At 37.5% G+C, this 22,598-nt stretch overlaps 1 protein-coding gene and 1 long non-coding RNA gene across 3 annotated transcripts; one reads left to right on the top strand and one right to left on the bottom strand.

Moving 5' to 3' along the window:
- The first annotated feature begins 18 nt into the window (after positions 1–18).
- LOC144201005 (uncharacterized) lies at positions 19–15,637 on the top strand. Of its 2 annotated transcripts, none has more exons than XR_013327238.1 (4): positions 19–174; positions 298–405; positions 4,560–4,635; positions 15,505–15,637. It is a non-coding gene; the product is annotated as an uncharacterized LOC144201005 (long non-coding RNA). The 2 variants fall into 2 exon arrangements; XR_013327239.1 differs by lacking the exon at positions 15,505–15,637 and adding an exon at positions 5,560–5,960.
- On the bottom strand, positions 8,469–15,633 carry abhd15a (abhydrolase domain containing 15a). Its single transcript, XM_077723422.1, has 3 exons — positions 14,896–15,633; positions 12,170–12,522; positions 8,469–11,056 (listed from the first exon to the last, which is right to left on the bottom strand). Exons 1-3 carry the CDS (start codon positions 15,352–15,354, stop codon positions 10,411–10,413), a joined length of 1,458 nt encoding a protein of 485 aa, XP_077579548.1. The 5' UTR covers positions 15,355–15,633; the 3' UTR covers positions 8,469–10,410.
- Positions 15,638–22,598: the final 6,961 nt, after the last annotated feature.

Here is a 22,598-nt window from a genome sequence, read left to right as displayed (position 1 = left end):
TGGCCAATCCAGGGGTAGAACACGGTGAGAAAATAGGTGGGCTTTCCGAATGAACGCCAATTAGATTGCTTCCGCCCATAGGAGGTGCTTCATCTTCTGACCTATTGGATTGTTGGAATTCTTCCGTGAAATGTTGGACCATGCTTCAGATGCATCTGTGACTGTAAGAGGAAGGTAGGTGTCATAATCTGTGACAAAAGAGTGTTTAAAATGAGTTTTGTCTCATATGACTCTCATGTCTACTGTCATACAACTTGCCTGTCCAATGGAAGATCATCTCATATCTCCCTTTTATAGGTTATCTTTCCGATCCACTTCAGATGTCTACTGTCATCCAACTTGCCCGTACTAAACAACTTAACTACATTTTACTGCTCCAAAAAGGCAGCGGCCTCCTAGTGGATGGTGGGTTTAAGTCCTATATCAGTTCAAACTACTCCAGCATCATAATATTATATATTGTAGATATAAATTGTCAAATAAAAGTGACAAAAACATGACTGCAATTGGAATATATAGTAAAATGCCAACTGAAGAGGCTGATCATGGCTATGTTCACAATCTTTTCAAGGAGAATACAATTAAAGTCAAATTCTCCTCATGTGGATATAAATCAGATATGTAACCTTTGGAATGTGAGCGAGAATGGTAGTTTGTCTCCTTGTGTGATTGGTGAGCAATCAGTTTTGGGCCTCCCTTGCCTACTGCTCAAATTTGGTTGGGATAGGCTCCAGCACCCTGACCCCTGTGAGGATAAACGGCTCCGATAAGACATGAACGTGTGCCTGTGCATGATGCGCATTTGTTTATTGACATCTGATCTACATATTAAGTGAAATACGTCACCATTTTTTGACAAGGAAACATGACGGAGCAATGGAAGATACTCTCATATCTCCCTTTTTTACGCTGTCTTTCCGATCCACTTCAGATGAAACAGCATGACAAGGGGTGAACCTGGATCACCTTTTGTTCACAATACATAGGTTACGTAAACTTCATAGGTTAAGTAAACTGCTCACAGGACTCTGAGTGAACCAACCCAAGACCACGCTAGAGGTTATCATTTCAGGTTTTTTTTCATTCTTCTCTTCTGAGTTCTCTGAATTATTTTAGGAAATTTACTATGCGATTACTACGACTGGCTGGCAACCAATTTAGGGTGTCCCCACTTCCTGCTGCCCATAGTTGGCTGGAATAGACTAAAGCAACCCGTGCGATCCCAGAAAATGAAAGAATGAATGTATTTGCTAATACCAATAAGCCCAAATAGTCAGGTTTGCATAGCTGCATGGGGCCATTTAAGTATTTGCCTCATTTTTTTAAGTTAACAAAGCATTTCTGTGGACTGGAGTGCAGTGGGAATTGGCTTAAACACCAAAGTAGTTCTAATGGGGCAAAAAAGCTTTTTCTATGCTTTGTCATCAACTCATTTGTTGCCATTGATGCCAATATCACTGAAATATTATAATTTGCCGCCAGACCTCCCAGGTCAAATAGATTGGATATTCATTATTGTCAATAGCAACCAATGGGGTCAAAGGGAAGACAAAACTAATTGTGCAGCTATATTTTTTTAGCCCTACCATTGGACCTCTTTTGATCAAATATTATAAAACTGCTGCTAATTACATTTTTGGATGGTTACATTATTTTTTTTTCTGTCCACACAGAAGGGTGATGATTATCTTTTTACTTTATTCAAAGGTTTTTGACAAAATTAAGTCATTGGAATAAAGACCTGAATGGAGAAGTATGTCACTACTTATAGATCTTGTTTATATGCTTAGGAGTGGCAAATTAAAATTAGTTCCATAAGGTTATGAATGGTGCAACAGAGTAATTCCATTAGTCACTTTGAAAAAAATTAAATAAATCAAAATGGCTTTAAAACTAATCAAATGTTTTCCAGTGCAATAAATCTTTGCATTTCTACTTTTATATATTAAAACATAAACTTAATTGTCAATAGGAAACACAGCATGCAGTGAAAACATTTCTTTTAACTTGAAGGAAGCATAGCCTTGTAGCAAAAATCTTCCCTCCAGTGGCACACTTGAGTATTCCTCCTTTGTTGCACAATCACATATTAACATAAAAATGAGCAAGAATGGGTGTAGCTTTGCTTATGCTGTGCTGGCAAATGAACTCGTGCACGGTTGTGGTTTTCTAGTCTGTCTGTTCATGAACAGTCACAAATAGGCCAAAGGGGGAGTCAATGGAAGGAGTGGCTTCTATCACTTCAAAAAAGTCCTATGGTCAAAAGAAAGTGATTTGTAGTTCTGGCACCCAACCACATTGTGTGTACTGTTGAGGCTGAAGCCAATGAACAGCCTTAATGGGTAGAGGTTACAAAAGAAGCCTTGAACCCAATGACTCAGCACAGTTGCCTGCAAGTGAAATGACACTGCAACAATTTAAAGGGGCAGCTTGCATGTATGTGCATAGCCTTCAAAAACAGCTGTAAAGTAAACCATTTAAAAATGAGGTCAATCTCCATCTTGTGAGGATCACAAAAAATAAGTGACCCTGGCCGGTGTTCCAGACTGCTTATGCAAACAATGCAGTCTTTCAGAATGTACCAAAAATGTTTTCACTTAGGTTTTGGAACACAAAAAAAAATCATCAATTTACACAATCCCTTCTTTAATGAACTCCAATGTTGTAATTTTATTGTAAAAGTTGTATTTTTTAAGTAATCGTAGACAAATGTGCATTTCCCCCTCCTTTGTATTTTATGCTGTATTTATACTGTATCATCTATTTTATACTACTATGACATAAATTTTGTTCTGATTTACTAATGAACCTTAAAATAGTTGCTGACAGGTTTTCCTGAAGGAAAGAAATATAATAGCAAGAATCTGTAATCAAAAGCAAAGGAACAGTGGAATTATATAGTATACATTTCTAAGCATGCAACATTATGAATGAATGTACTATATGATGGCCAAGTCTTGACAATTGTAGATAAAGTTATCATTTTGTTTAAAGTACATTGCATGTGGGTGCAAAGTGCGATTTGGTTCCTCAGTGATTAGTAACTCCTGCCTTTGTTTCATATCACCTCTTCAAGATGATTATTAATGCCAGGAACAGGGGTTTATATGATTCACACTCAACTGTTTCATAATCTTTCCAAGTGTGCTAAAACAACTAACCTAAAAATTGGGGGTCAAAGGTCAACACCTGACAGTTACTACGTGGGTACTGAATAAAGCGACGGGCTACTAGTTTATATATATTATATATGTTTTCAGACTGGTGATATGGTATATTTGCACAATAGATAATAATATTTTTTTACTGATATAATATACCCGTGTACATTTTCCACAAAGTTTATCTTGGTTGCCACATGCGGGGCCAAGGCCGACTCACTGATATGATCAGCCTTGTTGCTGGAGTAAAAGGAACAAGTTATTCCAAGACAGTCTGAATCAACCATCATTTTCTACAAACACTTTTGTTTGTCTGATACTTGAAAAAGGACTTAATGAAGATGGTAATGGGAAAAGACTCGCTCGTTGAACTGTATTGGCTGAAAGTGATGACATCACTATGACAGTGTGTCACCAAATAGTGTTTGTAACTGTACTGGTAACAACGGCTGACATTATATCCAAGGCAGTACATATTTTGCTGTGTGGTCAAGTCTTGACGCAGGGTTTCTAATTTATAAAAATTGTTTAGAGTGAAACTGTATGTAAATTTACTTTAGCATTTCTTTCCGCAGTAGGGTTAACATAAATATAAAATGATTTTAGTAAGTATTTGTAGTAAATGAGATGCATTTAGTATATTTTTAATTTAATATATATTATGTGTAGTAAATCATTATGTATTTCATGAATAATTCAAATTTATATAAAGGTTTTTTAAAAAATAAATTGTACGGAGTAGTACTACTACTGTACTTGTATTAGGTGGTACTTTGAGTAAAGTCTTTGATAGCCACTGCTCTAAAAAATAATTAAAATGGTTATAAATAATCCTCAGTGTTTCCCATACCGTGACAACATGTAACATGTATGAGGCAGGCAGGCCAGTGGGATGCTTCAACCCTGACTGTCACTCAATGTTCCGACACTCGCTTTCACAGATCAATAAACCTGCTTACATAACGTTCTGGTTTGGACTCGCGGGGAGATTCTTGCTGACTTCAAACTAAAATGTGCTATGTCAAATGTGTGACATTGACAGGAGAAATATGTGATCTGGTGACAAAAAAAGCAAGGCCTTGTGTAGTAATTGTAGGTGGCATTGTATGATATCACATTTTCACACAGTTGCAAGCCTGCAAAACAAACAGTTTCTTTAAACACATGAAGACCACACAGTAATCTTGATAAAAAGAGGATTTATAGCAAAAAAATCAGTCGTCCTGCAGCACGATTATGTTTGTCAGTGGCATGAGAAAGGCAATGCTTGTGGTCTTTTGGTTCTTTATTCCTTTAAGATGGCGATCACAACTTATTTTGATCAAAACATGTTTCAGATGAGGAGGTTAAATATGTACATATATGTTGTTGTTCATCGCATCATTTTTCCCCCCCCAGATCTTTGGTGGATGTCATCCTGCGTTCCCACTATGTGAACCTGTTCTGAATCAAATATGTTACTACAGTAAACAGGGTGAGTGTCTTATCTTCAAATCCAGGAAAATTTCTGCTCATAAAGATGGTGGGAAATGTAACAAGCACCTTATTACCCAACTTTTATTAATCGTGTCTATTTTTCTATTGAAGAGTTGTTTTAATTTTCCACCATATAAAGAGTAATTTCGAGTTTATAGACTGTTTTTAGCATACTGTTTGCTCTTTCAGGAAGTCACAATGAGTCATTTTTCTGCTTCTCTAAATGCCACTTATTCATTAGCTCCTATCTCTCGCGGAGGAAGTATCCAGATCTTTGTACGTGAACAACAATTCCCCTTACCCATTGAGGAAAATTACTCATCTGTGTTAAAGTTCAATTGAAATCATGCGCACTGTGGTCGGAACAGCTGATGACAAATCACAATGATTATGTTTTAAAATTAAGGTGAAAGTGTTGTCTTGTTGGGTTTTTCTGAGTTCCTCAATGTCCAAGCAAATCCATACGATCTACGACATTTATTAATATCTTCCTTGCACCCTTTCTGACTCCTTTCTCACATCTGTAAGAATAGAAAATGTGACTAATGGACAGATTGCACCATGAAATGTACAATTAAATCAATGTTCACATTGCTCAGTTCCACTTTAGTCACACATATGCTGCTCTGAACTCCCCCTGGTGCCCATAATTGGCTGGGATAGGCTCCAGCACCCCCACAACCCTTGTGAAGATAAGTCATTCTAAAGATGAATTAATGTACAAGCACAGCATGGAAAAAAAAAACTTCCAGATTTTTTGTGAATTGTTTAGAGATAGAGAGAGAGAGAGGGGGGGGGGGGGGGGGCTAGAACATATACAGCCATAGTACGTGTTCACACTCTTCATGTTTATTGTAATTTCTATGCATTTGAGCAAGAATATTTGAGCTGCCATCTTTAATTTAATTATTTGCAATTATAGTTGAGTCTGGTTCAGCCTGAAGTAGAGGTGTTTACGGCAAGCAACATCCTCCCATCAATATCTGAGAACATGCATGCACATGCATAATGTGATCGCCCGGACAAACACATATTTGCCCCCCATATACGCCACGCCCCAACAATTATATAACATCTGCATATAGGGGGAAAATCATGTTTCCAACCTAATGCTCCTCACAGGACCAATAGGGGGGAAATGGCTCAGCAGCTAGTGGACAGACAGACCAAGCTTAGAAGAAGGCCACACCTTGGATATAATGTGACAGTTGAGGAATCTGCTGCTGGCTAGGCACAAATACTTGCAGCCTGGATTTAAACTCCATAAGCCACTGGAAAATCGCACAGGGGGAGATACCAGAGTTGATGAAAACTCTTTTTATGAGCTAAAATACCAGACTAATATTTTCCAAAATATACTGGAGTCAGTCCAGTCCACTATTTTTTTTGTTAGATTATTTTATTTTAACAATCAGTCTAGCCAATTATAAATGCATATTTGTCACTCCCAACATTTGTTTTACAAATGTGGATGACACCCTTGAGTTTTAAAAAATATATATTTATTACAAAAAATCATTAGGCAAATAAAGTTAAAAAACTTGTTTGCCAGTCAATTTCCATCTTGGGTTCTCATTAGATTTTCATATCAGAATTTTAGATTTCAGCACTGTTCAGATGCTTAGATTTGGTGAAGTATATTTTATGTTTATTTTGTGCATTTGACTGGTTACAAGGCTTATGGAGTACTTACCAGTCTCCAAGTCTAGCATTGAAAAACTGAAATGTTTTTTCTTATTATTTTGGTACTTCCGAATTTATTGAAGCCCAAATAAAAAAAAATGAAATATTCATTTTAAGGTTAATGGTAGCTCTTACAGAAGTTTTACATGCCTCAAGATTGCCTGTGTGAACTAATAGGTCCAGTCTGACTCAGCAGAATGCTAAATTTACCCCTCTCTATGCCATGCTCTAATTTTAAACGGTGCTAAATATACGATTAAGTTTCCAAGCCAAAAGGAATGGAGCTGCCTCATTGTGTCAGTCACTGTGACGTCTGAGGAAGTTGGTGTATTGGAACCTTTTCGGAAGAAACCTTGTCAGTGCTACCATCTTCTGGACATTTCTAGAATAATGGTTGTCTCCATGGAAACCTAAGATGACATGACTCACGACATTGTGCAAGTCAGTAAATTAAAACAGTGCAGTAGTATTTCACAATGGCCCGTCACAGTATCATGTACACCTGTAATATTGTCTTTGGCAGCTAGACAAAGTAATAAGTTCATCTGTCAAAACTTCACTGTCAATAGTTTACACATTGTTACACTTATACTTCCGAACTGTAGTACCCAGAGAAAACCTAAGCAAGCCCAGAGAAACCATACAAACCCCATTCTGACCTGTGATTGAATCCTCGATATCAGAATTGTGAGGCAAATGCTCTAAACACTCATTTATTTTGAGAGTAAATCTTAAAGTCAAATTAAGTTTGAGATTCCTCATTCTGAGCAAAGTGAAAAATGAAGAGTTTTTTTTATTTTTAAAACACAAAAAGAGTTTTATTTAAAAATGCAGCCATGCTTTCAACATGCATGTTGATCAGCCAAGAAATAGACCATTATTCAGTATCATAGAATAAACATTACTTTTATTTTTTTACCTTGACTTGAGTTATCTCTCATGTTTTATTTAGGCTGTAAATACCCAGAATAGCCAAGAATTTCTCTAATGTAAACATGACCAGTGGTGTCTGTCTGGATCACGATGCTTTAGATTAGGCTAAACCAAATACTCACATTTGTTTTCATTCAAAAAAGGTACTAATATAGTTTACATATCCATATTGACTAGAAATACATACGGTCTCAACATAAACTCTATATATCTATATTTACAAACAATATATACTGTCTGTCGAAGTAGACCGAATTTATGTTCAATGGATTTCCTTTTTTTCGTTATTGTTGCAATGAATTTTAAAAAAAAAATTCAATCTTAATTATCAAGGAAAGAGCATTGAATTATGTTCAAATAAAAGGAAACACATTTAGGAAACTAGTGGGATAATCTTATAAGCATGCAATATTGCCTGAAGCACAAGACTGTGCAACTCATCACAGAAAGGGATATTGGAATAATAACTCAATTACCAAATGGGGGAAAAGGCAATTTAAACGAAAGGGCTAGCGACCAATATAAACAGCATCTTTTGCAAATGATGCAATACCAAAACAGACAATGTTAATATAGCTGCTGCTCCTGTTATACAAGCAAAACAATCATGAGGTCAATATTTTCCTTTTCTTCTTTTCTATATTAATGCAATGCAAGCACATGATTCATGAGAAAGCAAATTCCAACATTAACCAGTGCTTTATTTCTAGAATAGAGGGCTAATTTTGCTCAGTCTCATGCCACTGCAAAAACAATTGAGTTGATGCAATGACAACATAAGATAGTCTTCTGTATGTAAATTTTGAACACAAACTTAATTTTGGGAAATTGCATAGAACTTAATGTAATAATCTTTATATAGTAAGATAACATGAACTTAATTATGAAGACATCTTCCCACTGCAATTACTCCAGTTGCAGCAAGGGTGAAAGTAATTTAAAACTGTGCCTTTTTTTCTATGTGAGAATGGTGATGATATTGTAATTAGATAAATAATCAATTTTAATAATGGTTTCTAAAATTGTGATTTAATAGTGGAAGTACCTAGTATTGACAGGATGGTTTGGGTTAATGTGTGGCCCACCAAATACTATTAATGGCATATGTGGAAAAAAAAATACTGTAAAGCCCAGTCTGATAATTAAATTAAACAAGATACAATCTTTATTAAAAAAAAAAAAAACAGTAGCAGAGGACATTTAAAACCACAGAAGACTAATAGAACTTTCCACTATGTGCACACCAAATTGCTTGTGTATAATGTTAATTTGAATGTGTAGTTTGAATACCCACGGTTGCAGCCTTAGGGCCTCTGATGGTCAGCAGGGCTGAAATAGAACCTGCTTGACATCTCATTTTTGTGAGTGAGTGAAGTTGTTCATTCTGCAATTGGACAATGTGTTTGCAGGAACTAAATGTGTGTATTGGGGTGTGTGGGGGTGTGCATGTACTGCTCTGTTCAAGCTGTCTGAATGGATAAGACTCAAAGGGCACATGGAATCTCTACATGAAATGGCCAACGGGACTGTGGCATAATTGGGGCAAGTGCTTCATAAATGAGAAACATAAAACTGCAACTATAGTATTATAATATTTCAGTTTTCTAATTTCGACAATTACTTCACCTAGAACTAATAAAATACAATATACTATGTTTGTGTAACATTGTAATATGTGCATGTATGCGAATTATAGGCAAAAATATAGACGGATTACAGAATAAATGGCCTTGTGACGTCAACTATGAAGAAAAAAAAAACAATCTTGTGAAGAAGACATTCGTAGAGCTTTATCAGAATAATTCCCCAAAACATTGATTGAATTGAATTACAACACCAACAATATTTGCATCCATTTATGCATTCATTTTCTTTCATTTATTTAAGGTTAAAGCTTAAATAAATTCACTTTTTACATGCAATTGTTCACCAGTAAATAACAGGGCATACATAGGTAAAAAAAACAGCATTCACACTAAATGTGAGAGATAATCTGAGTAACTAGAGAACATGTACAACTCCAAACACAAATGTGTCTGAGCTAAGCAAAAGCAAAATGCTGTCTGTCCAGCAAAGGTTCCTACATTTCAAATGTTCAAATAATAATTTGCAGAATGTCAAACACAGAGCCAAAGCCAAGATGGATTTTGAAACATAAAAGTAGTTTAGAAGCTTTCATGTAATAAATTCAGTTTGTCCTGAGTTGACCACTAAAGGTAGTCAACAACACTTACTCACTACTGACTCTGTTATATTACAGAGACAGATGAAATGTTGATTTTATTATGGAAAATCACTTACTTTCTTTGAAATCACCTTTTAATAGGGCCTTAAAGTAAAGAGTCTGTGAATGCACCTTCTAGGGAAGTCAAATCTCTTTACCCTCTGGCACCCTTCCTTAAAACTCTGTGTAAAATGTCATCGAGTCAAAGAGAAATAAAAATGAGCTGCTTTTCAAACATAGATAAGGGCAGCAAAGTTTAAACAAAAAGAACCCACCTTTTTTCCCCTTTTAAATAAACATTACTTTAACCCAATTTCAAGCACCCTTGGTAAACCTGTGGCCTCATGCATAAAATACAGCTGCTGTAAAGAACTTATGACTTAACATTTCTTCTTTTCAGTCAATATTTCTTCATGAAGAATAAATCAACAAGGACTTGAATTAAAGGTTGCATTGGTTTTAGATTTCAAACAACCTTACCCATCTGAATAGAATAGGAACAAATAAAACTAAAAATGACAATTGCAGTGAATAGGGTAATATATAAATATTTTTTAGATGGCACATAACTCTAAATGGCTGACATTAAGAAGGCTCTTATCTTTATAAAATTTCATTGAAAATAAAAAACTTAGTTTTGCTTTTGTGTTTGTAGTACCCTTACACTTAGACAAACAATGTCATGATATACGCAACATCCATTTCATCATTTAGTTTTAAAGCGCTAATCCTTCTAAGGATTTGGGAGGAAGGTAAAGGATATCCCTGTTGACCAATCGCAATTAGCAGCCAACGAACTTGACCCTGAGTCAGAATTTATCCCACAAAATCGACATGAAAGTCACCTAAGTAAGCCACTATGGCTATTCTATCAAGGCCCCACCATCTTTTTCGGTGTGGAAAAAGCACACCGTCAACTTCCATTTACCCCCTTCAACGTGTATAAGATCGTTGCCAGTTGTAAATAGCGTTGATATTATGAGAGCACATTGGCACTCGTTTACACGTACTGACACTACGGTGTCGGAAGACCCTCCCTCCTGCGCCTCCCCCCAGTCCTCTCCTTTTTGCAGCAAGGTGTTTTGTTCTCTCCTCTGCAGCAAAGAAGTCTGTGGTTGCCCTGAAAAATTCCAAAAGAGCTCGGTGACTCCAGTTGGCCCGGCGAATTATCGTCGCGCTGTTCGGTGCAGCCGTTGGGTTAGTTGGCCCGGTAGAGTTTCCGTCTCGGTATGTGGAGAAACCACAATGGCCGCCTCGGTCTGTTAGAAGTAGGAAAAAATGCGGGTTGCTTTCGAAGAGTTCCCAGGGTACCGTGGATTCAGCATTTCCGCGGATGGGGTCATCCTGAGCGCATACACTCAGGACTGGAATGGCCACTTCATCTACATCTCTTAAGGCTTCATTGCGTTCCCAGTAAGCTTCCCAAGAAGCAGCAGTGCTGCTGCTTGTCACATTTGCTGCTGCCGATGCACAGCCAACCTGCTCACTTTGACAGAATAGAACTTCTTCTAGGCTGCGTAGGGAACGAGTTGAAAAGAGGGTGTCCGTGCGTATGGTAGAGCTCATCACCGTCCTGTATCTGAGCACAAGACAGCCACGGAAACACAAAATGACAAACAACATGAGGAAAAACAGACGCTCAATATCAGCATGTGTCCAATTGCAAGCAGGCAGCGATTGAAGAACTGATTCACGAGTCACGATGTCTTAGAATCAATAACTTGACATACAGCAGACAATCAGTTACCACAGTAACCTGATTAGTTCTTAAATGTTTGTGCTTTGCTTACTGTTGTGTATTTGGAAAGTGGCATTTTTAGGATTTGTTTTCATGTATCTATCACCAGTGGTGATTTGAAGTAAAGCTACTCTACAGAGCACATTTTGATGTTCAATCTGGCAGGTTTTACGAAAATAGATATTGGATTTACATTCAAATAGTAAGCAGTACTTTGATTTTTAGAGCAGAATGAAGACTAGTGACTCACTTTTTAAAACTGAGGTTATGGTATCATTAAAAATACAACAATCTTAGCTATTTATCCCCAAGAAATTGCAACTTGATGTTGCACTTCACTCATATTTTGATTGTTTTCATTTAAATCCAATTTGGTACTGCAGTGAGTATAATGTGATTTTGTCAAAATACTGCACATTGTGATTGTGTGCTTAACCTGACACTGCAATTCAGTAAGAATATGCACATTGATAACCATATTTAATTCCTTTATACACTTACTTGCCAGTATATTTAAAAAGTTCACCACTTTAGATATTGTGGTAGATCAAACAAGGCTGCAAACTCAAATGCCATACTTTTTCATTTTCGTTCTCATTTAATCCTTACTGTGGTCAGCACAAGGCCATCAAGTAGCCTGAATACCCACCACTCTATCGATTTTTGTCTGAAACATCATTATATTAGCTTCCCACAATTAGGTTTGTATTGAGATCTGTGTTCTGGCAAACAATGGCACGACACACTCAATATACTGCAATAGACTCGGATTAAAAACCCGAAATGTCAGTTTTTTTAATCGTCTTATGGACCTAGCCTTGTATAGTGAGTGAATTTGGAAAGATAATCGACATCCCCCTAAAACATCAATAATTTCTGACAATTCCAATGGGAGAATCGGTACTTTAGCTTTAATTTAGTAAAGATTTGCTTAGAACCTTATATCGTCCATACCTGCTGAGGCATATTTTCTGGTAGAGTAACAATGGCCACTGCAAAGACCAACAGAGACCATTCTCAAACCAACTCTGGCAGCGAAAGATAGGCGACAGGCAGACAGCCGCCGTCACATAGCTGGACGAGCCGCACTCCCCCAAATAAGAGAGGAGGAGTCCGGAACCTGTGCTCTCGCTCACTGCATAAAGTTTGCTCGCAGGCTGCCGGTAGCGGATGTAGCGCACAGCCTCTCTCAGGTCTGCGGGGTCTCCAAACTGCTGCAGTTTGATCGTGGTGAGTGGGGTGCCATTGTGGCTGCGACGGTTGAAAACCGCAGGGAGGTATCCATGGGAAAGGGCTGTTTGACACAACTGTGGGAGGTAATACACACAGAGACAGTGTCTGTTATCTTCTACAGGTTGCAGACATATGATGGAAATTTTGCAAGAACATAAACACTGTACGTGGCTACAACAAACGGACAACGTCACAATCCCTCATTTCATCTCAATTTCTGAACCGCTTTATCCTCACTAGGGGGGTGATGGAGCCTATCCCAACTGATTTTGGGCCAACACCCTGAATTGCTGACTAGCCACTTACAGGGCACAAGCAATCATGCTCACACTCATACCTAAGGGAAATTTCGAGTGTCCAATCAGCCTACCATGCATGTCTTTGGAATGTGAGAGGAAACCGGAGAAAACCCACACAGGCCCGGGGAAAAAATGCAAACTCCACCCACTGTGAGGCTGACGCGCTAACTACTCAGCTGCTGGGCTACCCCTTTTAATCCCTTATTGAAAAAAATAGTTAGTTTACTTCTTTCCAATGTAAATTGAAAATTATTTTAGGTTCAGGATAGAGTAGGATAAGCAATTTGTAGGATGAGAATAAATGAATATCAAGGTGGCCCGGTGAGTGAGTGCTTAGCATGTTGGCCCCACAGTTCTGGGGGTTAGGATTGTTCAAGTGAGGATAAGCCATAAGGAAGATAAATCTCAGCTAATGGAGAAAAACTAAAATCATGACAGCAACTTTTCCAACAGTTTGGTGTCAGTTGCCTGACTGTCAATTGAGTGATACATTCCTTAAGTCAGGTCTTTTTCCACTATTACATTATGGAGATTAACCCATTTTATATGTTAAGAAAAGAACAGAGAAATATTTTGTTTTATGTCTTTTCTGGGTCCTCCATTCAAATAATCTATTATTATTCTGATTGTGTAGCTTTAAGTGAGCGAGAACAGGTAAAGGAAGAACATTCAGGTTGCAACAGAAATTTTGCACATATTTTCTACCAACACTATAAAAAGGAAAGGTGAATGGGAAACAATTTCACCGATCCACACTCATAAATGAATTTATTTAGTGCAAACACTCCAAATCCAATCAGACTGAACCTCCTGCTGTGGTAGGTCATTTGCGAGGACATGTTTTCCCAGTTGGTCAAGATGTGAAAATACCCAGCTGTCCTCATACTAAATACCAATTAGCAAGCACAGGCAGCCATCAACTTTGCGTTTGTGCAATACAATTTTGGTGTCGTTAAAGGAATTGAATACTTCTTTTCCACCCTATTTGTACCTCTCACACCTTCGTTATTGTTTTCAGCTGCTGCTACAGTCTTATTTGCAGAGAGTGCATAAAAAATGTAATGAACTCGCAAAGTGGCGAGTCTCCAATGAGTGAGCCAGCAGCCATTCAATTGATGCAATATGGCCTCCTCAAGTCAAGTGATGCTTTATATTGACTCATTCAATTACCCCACTCAATGAATTGGGATAACAGGACCATTTCTGAAACTGCATCTCTTTATTTTTGTCACAGACGTCTAAGCAATGTATTTAAATGGCATACACACAGATTTGTATACTGTCATATTTAGACCCACTAGTTTTTGAAAACAAAATAGTAGACACTCCCACAACACATGTATAACTTGTAAGTAAAGTTATACAAGTTAATTGAATGTAGTACTTGTCTGTCTCCTTGTGCCTTGTGATTGGTTGGCCACCGATTCAGGGTGTCGTCCCCCGCCTGACGCTCTTATTTTGCTGGGATAGGCTCCAGCATCCCCTTGTGAGGATAAGGCGTTTGAAAAACTAATGAATGAATGTTCAGAGTGACTAGGAATAATAAGTTGCAACTTTTCCAGTTTAAAATAGTTTACAGAAGGAGCAATTTAACATGCATGAACTTGGATTTCTCAATTGTAAAGAAAAAAAAAACTCTAGACACATATTTTCACACCATTTGGCAATGTGTGCCAAGGAATTTGTTCTGGTTACAAGTGACAAAGAAACTATTTTTTGAATTGGAGTCTAATAAAACGGCCGTCTATCTCTTTTAGTGGCAGGCCCTAAATTAAATACTATGACATTTAAATAAAAAAGAAAAGAAAAAGGAATCCATCAAGAAATGTGTAAAATATTTTTTAACATTTGATTAATTTGTTACCCTTTTTATTTAAATTTTTAATGAAGTTTAGCGTGTCACTAGCTGCCATAAAAAAAGCATAATAGTAGTGTGATGCACAAAGTATTGTTGTAAATTATAAACAAATAAAAATGCTAAATAATAGCAATTATTATTAATAAAAATCGCCTTTTCACAGTCAAAACACAGGCCATTTCCCTATAAAATATGGTCAAAATATTAAATAATGTTCTCAACATAACTTACTATATTGTTAGACTCTTCCAGTACACATTCAAGTACATACAAGCACAACTCCACTTTACCTGTAGTACATTTCTGGTGATCTTGCCAAACGAATTAGGGATGATAAGTAGAACTGGGCTGGTGGAGTGACTGGAAGTCCTGCGTCTCTTTTGATGGGCTGGATAAACCCAGTCCAAAGCCACTAGTCCATCATCGCTCAACTGTAGGATGTCCCGCACAAAGTGGACCGGACAGCCGTAGCACCAGCATGCCTCGTACACGCTCTGGAAGACGGCGTTTGCACGCCACCACCAGCCGATCCGCGGCGAGTACTTGGTGAAGGTGCTGCAGTTCTTCAAGAGATAGTTCGCAAGGGCAGAAGCTTTGCAGATGAGCGCCACTCTTCGTCCTCGCTCGGCGAGGATGTCGTCTATCAGCAGCGGACCGTTCATCGGCTTCTCCGTACTAGAAACTTTCAAACCGGATCGGATTATTGCCAGTAAAAACACAACGCATACGACCACCACCCATTCCAGCATGGTCACTGACACTTGTGCACAATTAATTCGGATAGATCCTAAATCCGCCTTTTAGACAGTGAGGAAAACGAGGCTGAAGTCCGCCAGTGTAAAACTGCAACCGCACACAAGCAAAGAACTAAATCCCGATTTGTTTCTCTTGTAAATTAGGTTCATCATGCCTCAAGAGAGAAGGTCAGGTTTGTGCACCAAACAGACAGCTGCCAAAGGATGGAGTGGAAAAAAGGTCTCTGACTAAGATGACTGAATACGCCCCCCTCTGTATTCAACCCCTCCTACCGTCACCAGCAGGTATGCAGTAAGTGATACTTCTTAGAATATTTAAATGAGGAAATATTATATGGATATTATTATTTTTTAACCCTTTGATGCACAGTGGTCACTACCAGTGAACATCTCTTAAAGAGTTGACAATTTAATTGCTGATAGTAGTCATAGTAATCATTCATTCATTTCTGTGCCACTTATCCTCATCGGGGTTGCGGGGGTGCTGTAGACTATCCCAGCTGTTTTCAGGTCACGGACAACCATTCACACTCATATCTAGGGGGCATTTTAGAGTTTTCAACCAGCATATCATGGATGTTTTGGGGAGGTGGGAGGAAACTGGAGTACCCGGACGTGCAAACTCCACACAGTGAGGACAGACCTGGGATCAAACCCTCGGCCCCAGAACTGGGCCGCTGTAGGATAGAGGACCTCGATCATTCATGATTGCATTTTTCATATAATTTGTTTATAATTATAAAAATGTATAAATGAATAGAATGATGATAAATTGGCAGGACGGTGGGGTTGTTTGTCCAATTCACAGTTCTGAGATCAAGGGTTCAATCCCAGTGGGTTCCGACCTGCCTATGTGGGTTTTTTTCTTCTTCCGAGAACTCCCATTACCTCCGACATCCCAAAAACACGCATTGGGCTGACGTGGTGGGGAACCTTTGTCAATAACAGAGTAGTCAATGATTTATCTTATACATGAAAATTGAGATGTAATGTTGATTTAGCAGTCAGTGACCTCAGATTGCCAGCAACCAGTTTGTGGAGATTATGTAATTCAAATAGTTTTAAATGAATCCAATTGCACTTTGGAGGTATCATGCATACATAGCTTAGTATGCAGATGTATTAAATATTTCTTTTGGGAAAGTCAAATCAAGCTAATCTTTGTTAACTAACTTTTATATCACTTAAAAAAACCCAACCAAATCCAAGTAAGCATATATGCCTCTACAATGAAGGAACATATATAAGCAACTTAAAATATGGTAAGTGCTCCATTTGTATTCCAAACGTGTTAAAGAGTGAATAGTCCTTTTAATGGAAGTACAACAAAGGTGCTGTTTGTGGTTTTGAGCTCTCTGTGCTTCTGTTTGTTGTTATGCAGTATGCACACACTGCCCAGAGTGACATCATAACAGGGGCATAAATTGGGCTATGTTTTAGCCCAGATCCAGTGCCTTAGAATGTGTTGAGACCTTTTCATTTGTATTATTACTTTTATTTGTATTATTTCTTATAGGTAACAATGTCTATTCAAATGCATGCAATACTTAGAATATCACAAGTCAGGCAGGAGAATTGACCTTCACACATTTACCTGTGAATGTCCTGTGTTTAATAGTGATTTTAGGCACCCTACTTGGACCTCTTGTTGTTGATCACTCCTATTTTGCTCCCTCTGCCTCCTGTCACCATGGCACTAGCTTTGAGTAAACAGGGACTGTGCCAAGCCTTTTTACAATTTGATGCAATTCACCAGAACATGTTTACACATTTGGCATGTTGCGTGTTTACCGAATCCTAAAAAACACAACATATTTTACACTTGTGTTCTTGTATTAATTTTTACAGTAGCAATGCAGTGACATATTCCTAACATATCCATAAACAGGATGAGCATGTGTGGAAATTTCTACTGAAACAGAATTTATGCACTCATGTTGATTGCTCTTCCCATGGAATCACCACCTGTGGGAGGGGGTCAAGTGCATGTTTATGCAAACTCCACACAGGTGGACGAACCTGGATTTGAAAAATCATAACAAAATCAATCAATGCCGAACAAGCTGCAGGAATGGGCTACACTGGAGGCTTAATTAAATACTATGTGAAAATGGTACAACATTATTTTTCCCTGCCGCCATGCATTTTTTATGCATCCCTAAAGATTAACGTGTGGAAAAAAGCCTGGGGACGTATCATTTTTCTTGTAAGATGACTGCTCTTTTGAACTGGTTTAAAACAGTGTCGTGGTGTCATGCTTGCAATGCCTTCGCAAAACCACTTCCTGAATAGCATCTCACTTCCTGTTGGCTGGTAAAAAATAACAATACATGCAATTGATAGGCATTGTAAAACCCACAAGCTGAACTCTTATTTTTTTAGATACTGTAGCTATCATGGCAACTCGTTAAAGTATGTGTTCAAAATCATTTCAACGGTAATTTTGGAAAATCTTGCCAATGCTTGTTATCGTAATGTTAAGAGGGAAGTTAAACTATGATATAGCTTGCTCCGTGGAAGAATCAGAAATGCTTAAAAGGAAAGAAGCAAAAACACACCTAAAACCAAATAGCAAATAGAATCTTCACAGAGGTGAATGATAAAAGAGCCTCACGTTAAAATACTTGGGAGATGGTCATATGATGTTACATTTGATGAAAGAAAAGTAAAAGAGAAAATGTGTTTGGAAAAAAATTCAGGCAGTGAGTAAAATTGGCTACCCTGATATTCCTTTTACTCTTCTCAAGGGAAGATGTCATCTTCACTCTTATCTAGCATAATGCTTAAATGTGTAATCATTTCTGGCTGAAAAAGAACTAGGTCATCATGAAGCACGAAACCTAATCTGATGGGAGCAGAAATCTAAAACCAAATGTCTCCTCAAATATCCAATAAATGTGGCAACCATCCTTTTCCAACAGCAGTGATACTTTCTGCAGTGAAAAAGGCACAACAAAAGCCATTAGGGGTAAACTGGATGTTCATTGACAAAATAATGTTTATAGATGCTTTGAATTCTAAATCTAGACAAATATATTAGACAAATATAGACAAATCAGGACATGAACCCACCACACCAGTCAAGATGGTTTATCACTTACATATATTCCTTGTCCTATAATTCTGGAATGACTCTTCCAGTTCATTACATTCACAACATGTCTTGTTATCATGCTTTCTTCTTCTTTCATTGGTTCTAAACCAGATTTTATCATATAATTTTAAATGCCACATGGGATGAATCCCATTGTTCCGTAACAAATACACACAGTCTCGGTCCACACAGAGATTGACCTTTCCTGTTTAATACAAAAGTGTTTTCTTCCGCCTAAGCCAAAGGACCATTTTAGCCACATCCTCCCAATAGGTTTAATTGTCACAAAAACAAGCCAACCGTATCTGTTTGACTTGATGCTGCGCCCACCTCAGGTTAATTAGTAGCACAAGTCTAAGTAATGAGGTGGAAAGAAGCAAAAGATCACTTAGAGCTGCACTCTCAACGGGCAATAGCCAAGAAATCCTCTCTCCTGCTGCTCTCAAAACAACATGATAAGGCCCTGTGATTAGACGGATAGATAGACTTAGTGTAGTGCAATGATTGTAAAAGCTAATGGAGTCACAGAACTGCTATCCATTAACGGCATACAGCAGTTGTGGAAGCATAGTAAAAAAAAAAAAATGTACAGTTTACCAACATATTGTTCAGCCTTGCATTGAAGTCACATAGGTTTGTTATTATCTTTATGTTAATTTGAATGTGTGATTTCTTATCAGTTGATTACCAACTTTTCAAGCGAAGGGACCTTAACCTATTAAATTAGTTACAAGGGATTCGGGCAGTGCAATCATGTCGTTCTAGTCTCATGTCCCGTGAAAGCTAATATACTTGAAGGGGTCCTCAGCGTTTTTTGTTTTACAATCTGAATCAGATAGACACACAAGTGTATTGTACCATATGATTTTTAATAAAAAAAAATACACCTAATTTTTCTCACTTTAACATAAAGTTGATCAGTTGCATTGACATGGACTTAGATATATTTGTAAAGGTGGTACGTACACTTATTACAGTGTCCCACATCCAATGTATGAAATAAGCAGTGTTATTAATGGATGGCTTGTATGAAGAAATAATTAAATGAAAAGGGTTATCATAAAAAGAAAAGTCCTATAAGATGCTTTGATTGGCATTTATTCTCCTTTTAAACATGTGAATATCGTAATCATGGACCAATCCCATTGCTTAGCAGCAATTATAGTCTTTGCCACCAGCCTGGTGGTGGTCAAACCTGTTATTGCCAATCTGTTCAATTGTGTGCAGATGCAGATTGGTGAAGTCTTTAATCATTATGATGTTAAAGTACCGATTTTCGCAATTTTCGCTTATCAATCATGATGCTTCTTGAAAGGCCGACAGTTTGGTGTGCTTTTTTTTCTTTTAATTTAATTTTTGATTAACACTGTTTTACCTATGCAAGGTAGGGTGTATGGGGCGGGGGGTGTTTGATGGATCTTGTCAATGAGTAAAAAAGCTCCATCAATAATTACATGCAATTGGGAAGGGTTGATTAAATATTTTGAGTACTTTATTTGCAGTCATTACTTTTCTCCTAGCACACTCATTTGATAAAGTCAGAATGAGAAATGAATTTCATAGTTATCAAAAATGTTCCCCTAATTTTCTTTGAACAGTTTTCATTGGTGCATTGGTTACCTTCATCTGGTGTGGTAGACGAGAAAGGACCACATCAATGGAAATCAAGCTGACATTTTTCTATAGCTTCCTCTAGATGGGAGCATTTCTCTCTTTCTACTACTGTGAGTTGAGGCTCAGCCAACTACTTCCATCAAAAACTAAGCAGTTTCTTTTATGAAAAACCACAATCCATCCAAGTTAAATTGAATTTGTCAGTAATTCTTTTAAATCAAATCTCTAATGGATTTTTGATCCAATTAACTACAAGTAATTTTCTGATGCCACTTTTTTTGGTGTTGTGAAGTTGATGTTGAAAACACTTTTTATGAAGTCCCCTCCATTTTTTGTACCACAATGTAATTCATAGGATATAAATATGTACCCAAAATGTCATTATTTGATATGTGAAGGAAACAAATGTCACTATCATTGACAAATATCAGTAAATGTGCCTGCAGTTTGGACAGTGCTCTTTCATGCATGATGTCACTTTGTGCCTTGCAAGCATGTACTGTATTTTCATGCATGACTGCCAAACGAACTACCATGCTCATCTAAGTTTTCATGCTCAAATTCATAAGGTCCCTTAACAGGCACCTGGTCAATATTAGTGGAGCATGTTGAGATCTAGTGAAGCAAAATGATCTTTCTTAAGACTCACTACCTTCAAATGAAAACACTTGACCCACCCCTGGCATTACAAAAAGCACCGATTCAAACATATAATTTAATATATTTCTTATCTTTATTGAGTTTCCTAATGCACAAATGGGTTTGAATATGGACGTGAATTCTTATGTCTGAAAGGTTCAATTGCATCATTCTCTAAAATGCCAGAGTAATAAGTACGGTACATTACAAATCTAAAACAAAGTTTCTGCGAAAAAATAATTGAACCTCATCCACGGGTAGTATGACCAAAAACCAAAAAATCTGAATCGAAAACAAAACATGACAGAGGAGTGAAGCCAATCAGTTTAGAAAATCTTGTTTTAAAAGTCTGCACACTGTTAAACTCTTCCTAAAGCATAGTAGCATAGCACTAAAATCAAAGACCCGATACACAATCAATTGTCCTACTTTGAAGTGCCACCCAATATAAACTTCAGTTGTTCACGGAGGCATATTCACCTTAAAATCTTACTGAACAGATTCACGTTTTCTTCATTTTAAACAGAAATACTCTTTCTAACTGAATTGATCTTTCTATCACTAGTGTGACCTGAAAGGTCAGAAATAAATCAAGCAAAACATTCAATCACTAAACATGATCTATTTGTACCCAGCGCGATCCTACAACATCATTTGAAAATCAATGAATCAATAATCTGTATTACTCTTTATTTAATATACATGGCAGTGTAAATATGGACATAGAAAATGCTAAGGTTTGCTTGTATTATGGTCCGTTCCCATTTCTGACTGCTGTGTGCATCCCTGGCTTCTTTGTTCGAGCCAATCAGGAGCTGGCTCACTTGATGTTTCCTTATACTGCAGTTAGAGAAGAGCTCAGCATACACGCAATACTGAAAAGGGAAATAGGAGAGACCATGTCATCCAGGGAGGGAGAGACCTATTACCACTGTGACTTGAATTTGTTAAATGTACAACAAAGAGGAGAGCAGTGTCACTGTGGATTGGCCAATCGGGTGCTGAGAAATTGGGCCACTTATGACATCAATGCTGGCATCGGATGAGAGCTGCCCGCATGAGGGAGCTTTCCAGTCAAAGGACAGACGAAGAGAGCATAATGTGATGCTTCACTCCACAGTACTACAAATAGATCCACATAGGCGTTTCCCTTTTTTTTTAGAATTAGTGCAGGTATCATAATAATGTACATGATTAGTGAAAACAGAACCCAAAAGCCATTAGGAAAAAGTCCTATTATTTCCGCCTGTTAAGGATATTATGCATTCAGTATTACTACTGGGTTAGTTGTCATGATAGATAACCTCAAGCGGTCTATTAAAAATCTCATCAGTAGAATTGGATTTGCCGGAAAGAATTACAGTATGGAATGAAGGTACTAAAATGAGCATGAGAGTCTGTACGTTAATTTGATGGTTCAAATATTTTCTAAAGTAGTATTGAGTTATAATTGGTATAGGAAAAAAAGGAAAGCTTAGTCATTGGCTGCCATTGATATTCTTCCTCAAGAAATGGGAGGGGATGGCAAATTGGAGTGTTTTGGCTCTCCCCGTTAAACTCATTGTAGATTTACATAGGTCTTTAATGTTGCTACCATATATTTTGGACTATAATCCGCAGTTTTTTCCCATAGTTTGCCAAGGGGTCTGATTTATATTTGAATACATCACAAATGCCAAAGCAGATGGAGAACATCTGTTGCACTTCATTTCTGTCACTGTCTATGGTAGGCCTAGTTTTCATGTAATGTTCTATACACATGTATATAGGATATTTGGCTTAGGCTGCCATTTTTAACCACTCACACCAGTATTTGCTTTTGTGAACTCAAGATGATAAACACATTTATTGCACAAAAGGGAGTGTGGTTAAACTAAAGCTTCAGATGGGG

This window comes from Stigmatopora nigra, chromosome 8, assembly GCF_051989575.1.
Source record: "Stigmatopora nigra isolate UIUO_SnigA chromosome 8, RoL_Snig_1.1, whole genome shotgun sequence".
Taxonomy (NCBI): domain Eukaryota; kingdom Metazoa; phylum Chordata; class Actinopteri; order Syngnathiformes; family Syngnathidae; genus Stigmatopora; species Stigmatopora nigra.
Note: the sequence above shows the minus strand (reverse complement) of the source record. Positions and strands in the feature narration are given on the sequence as shown.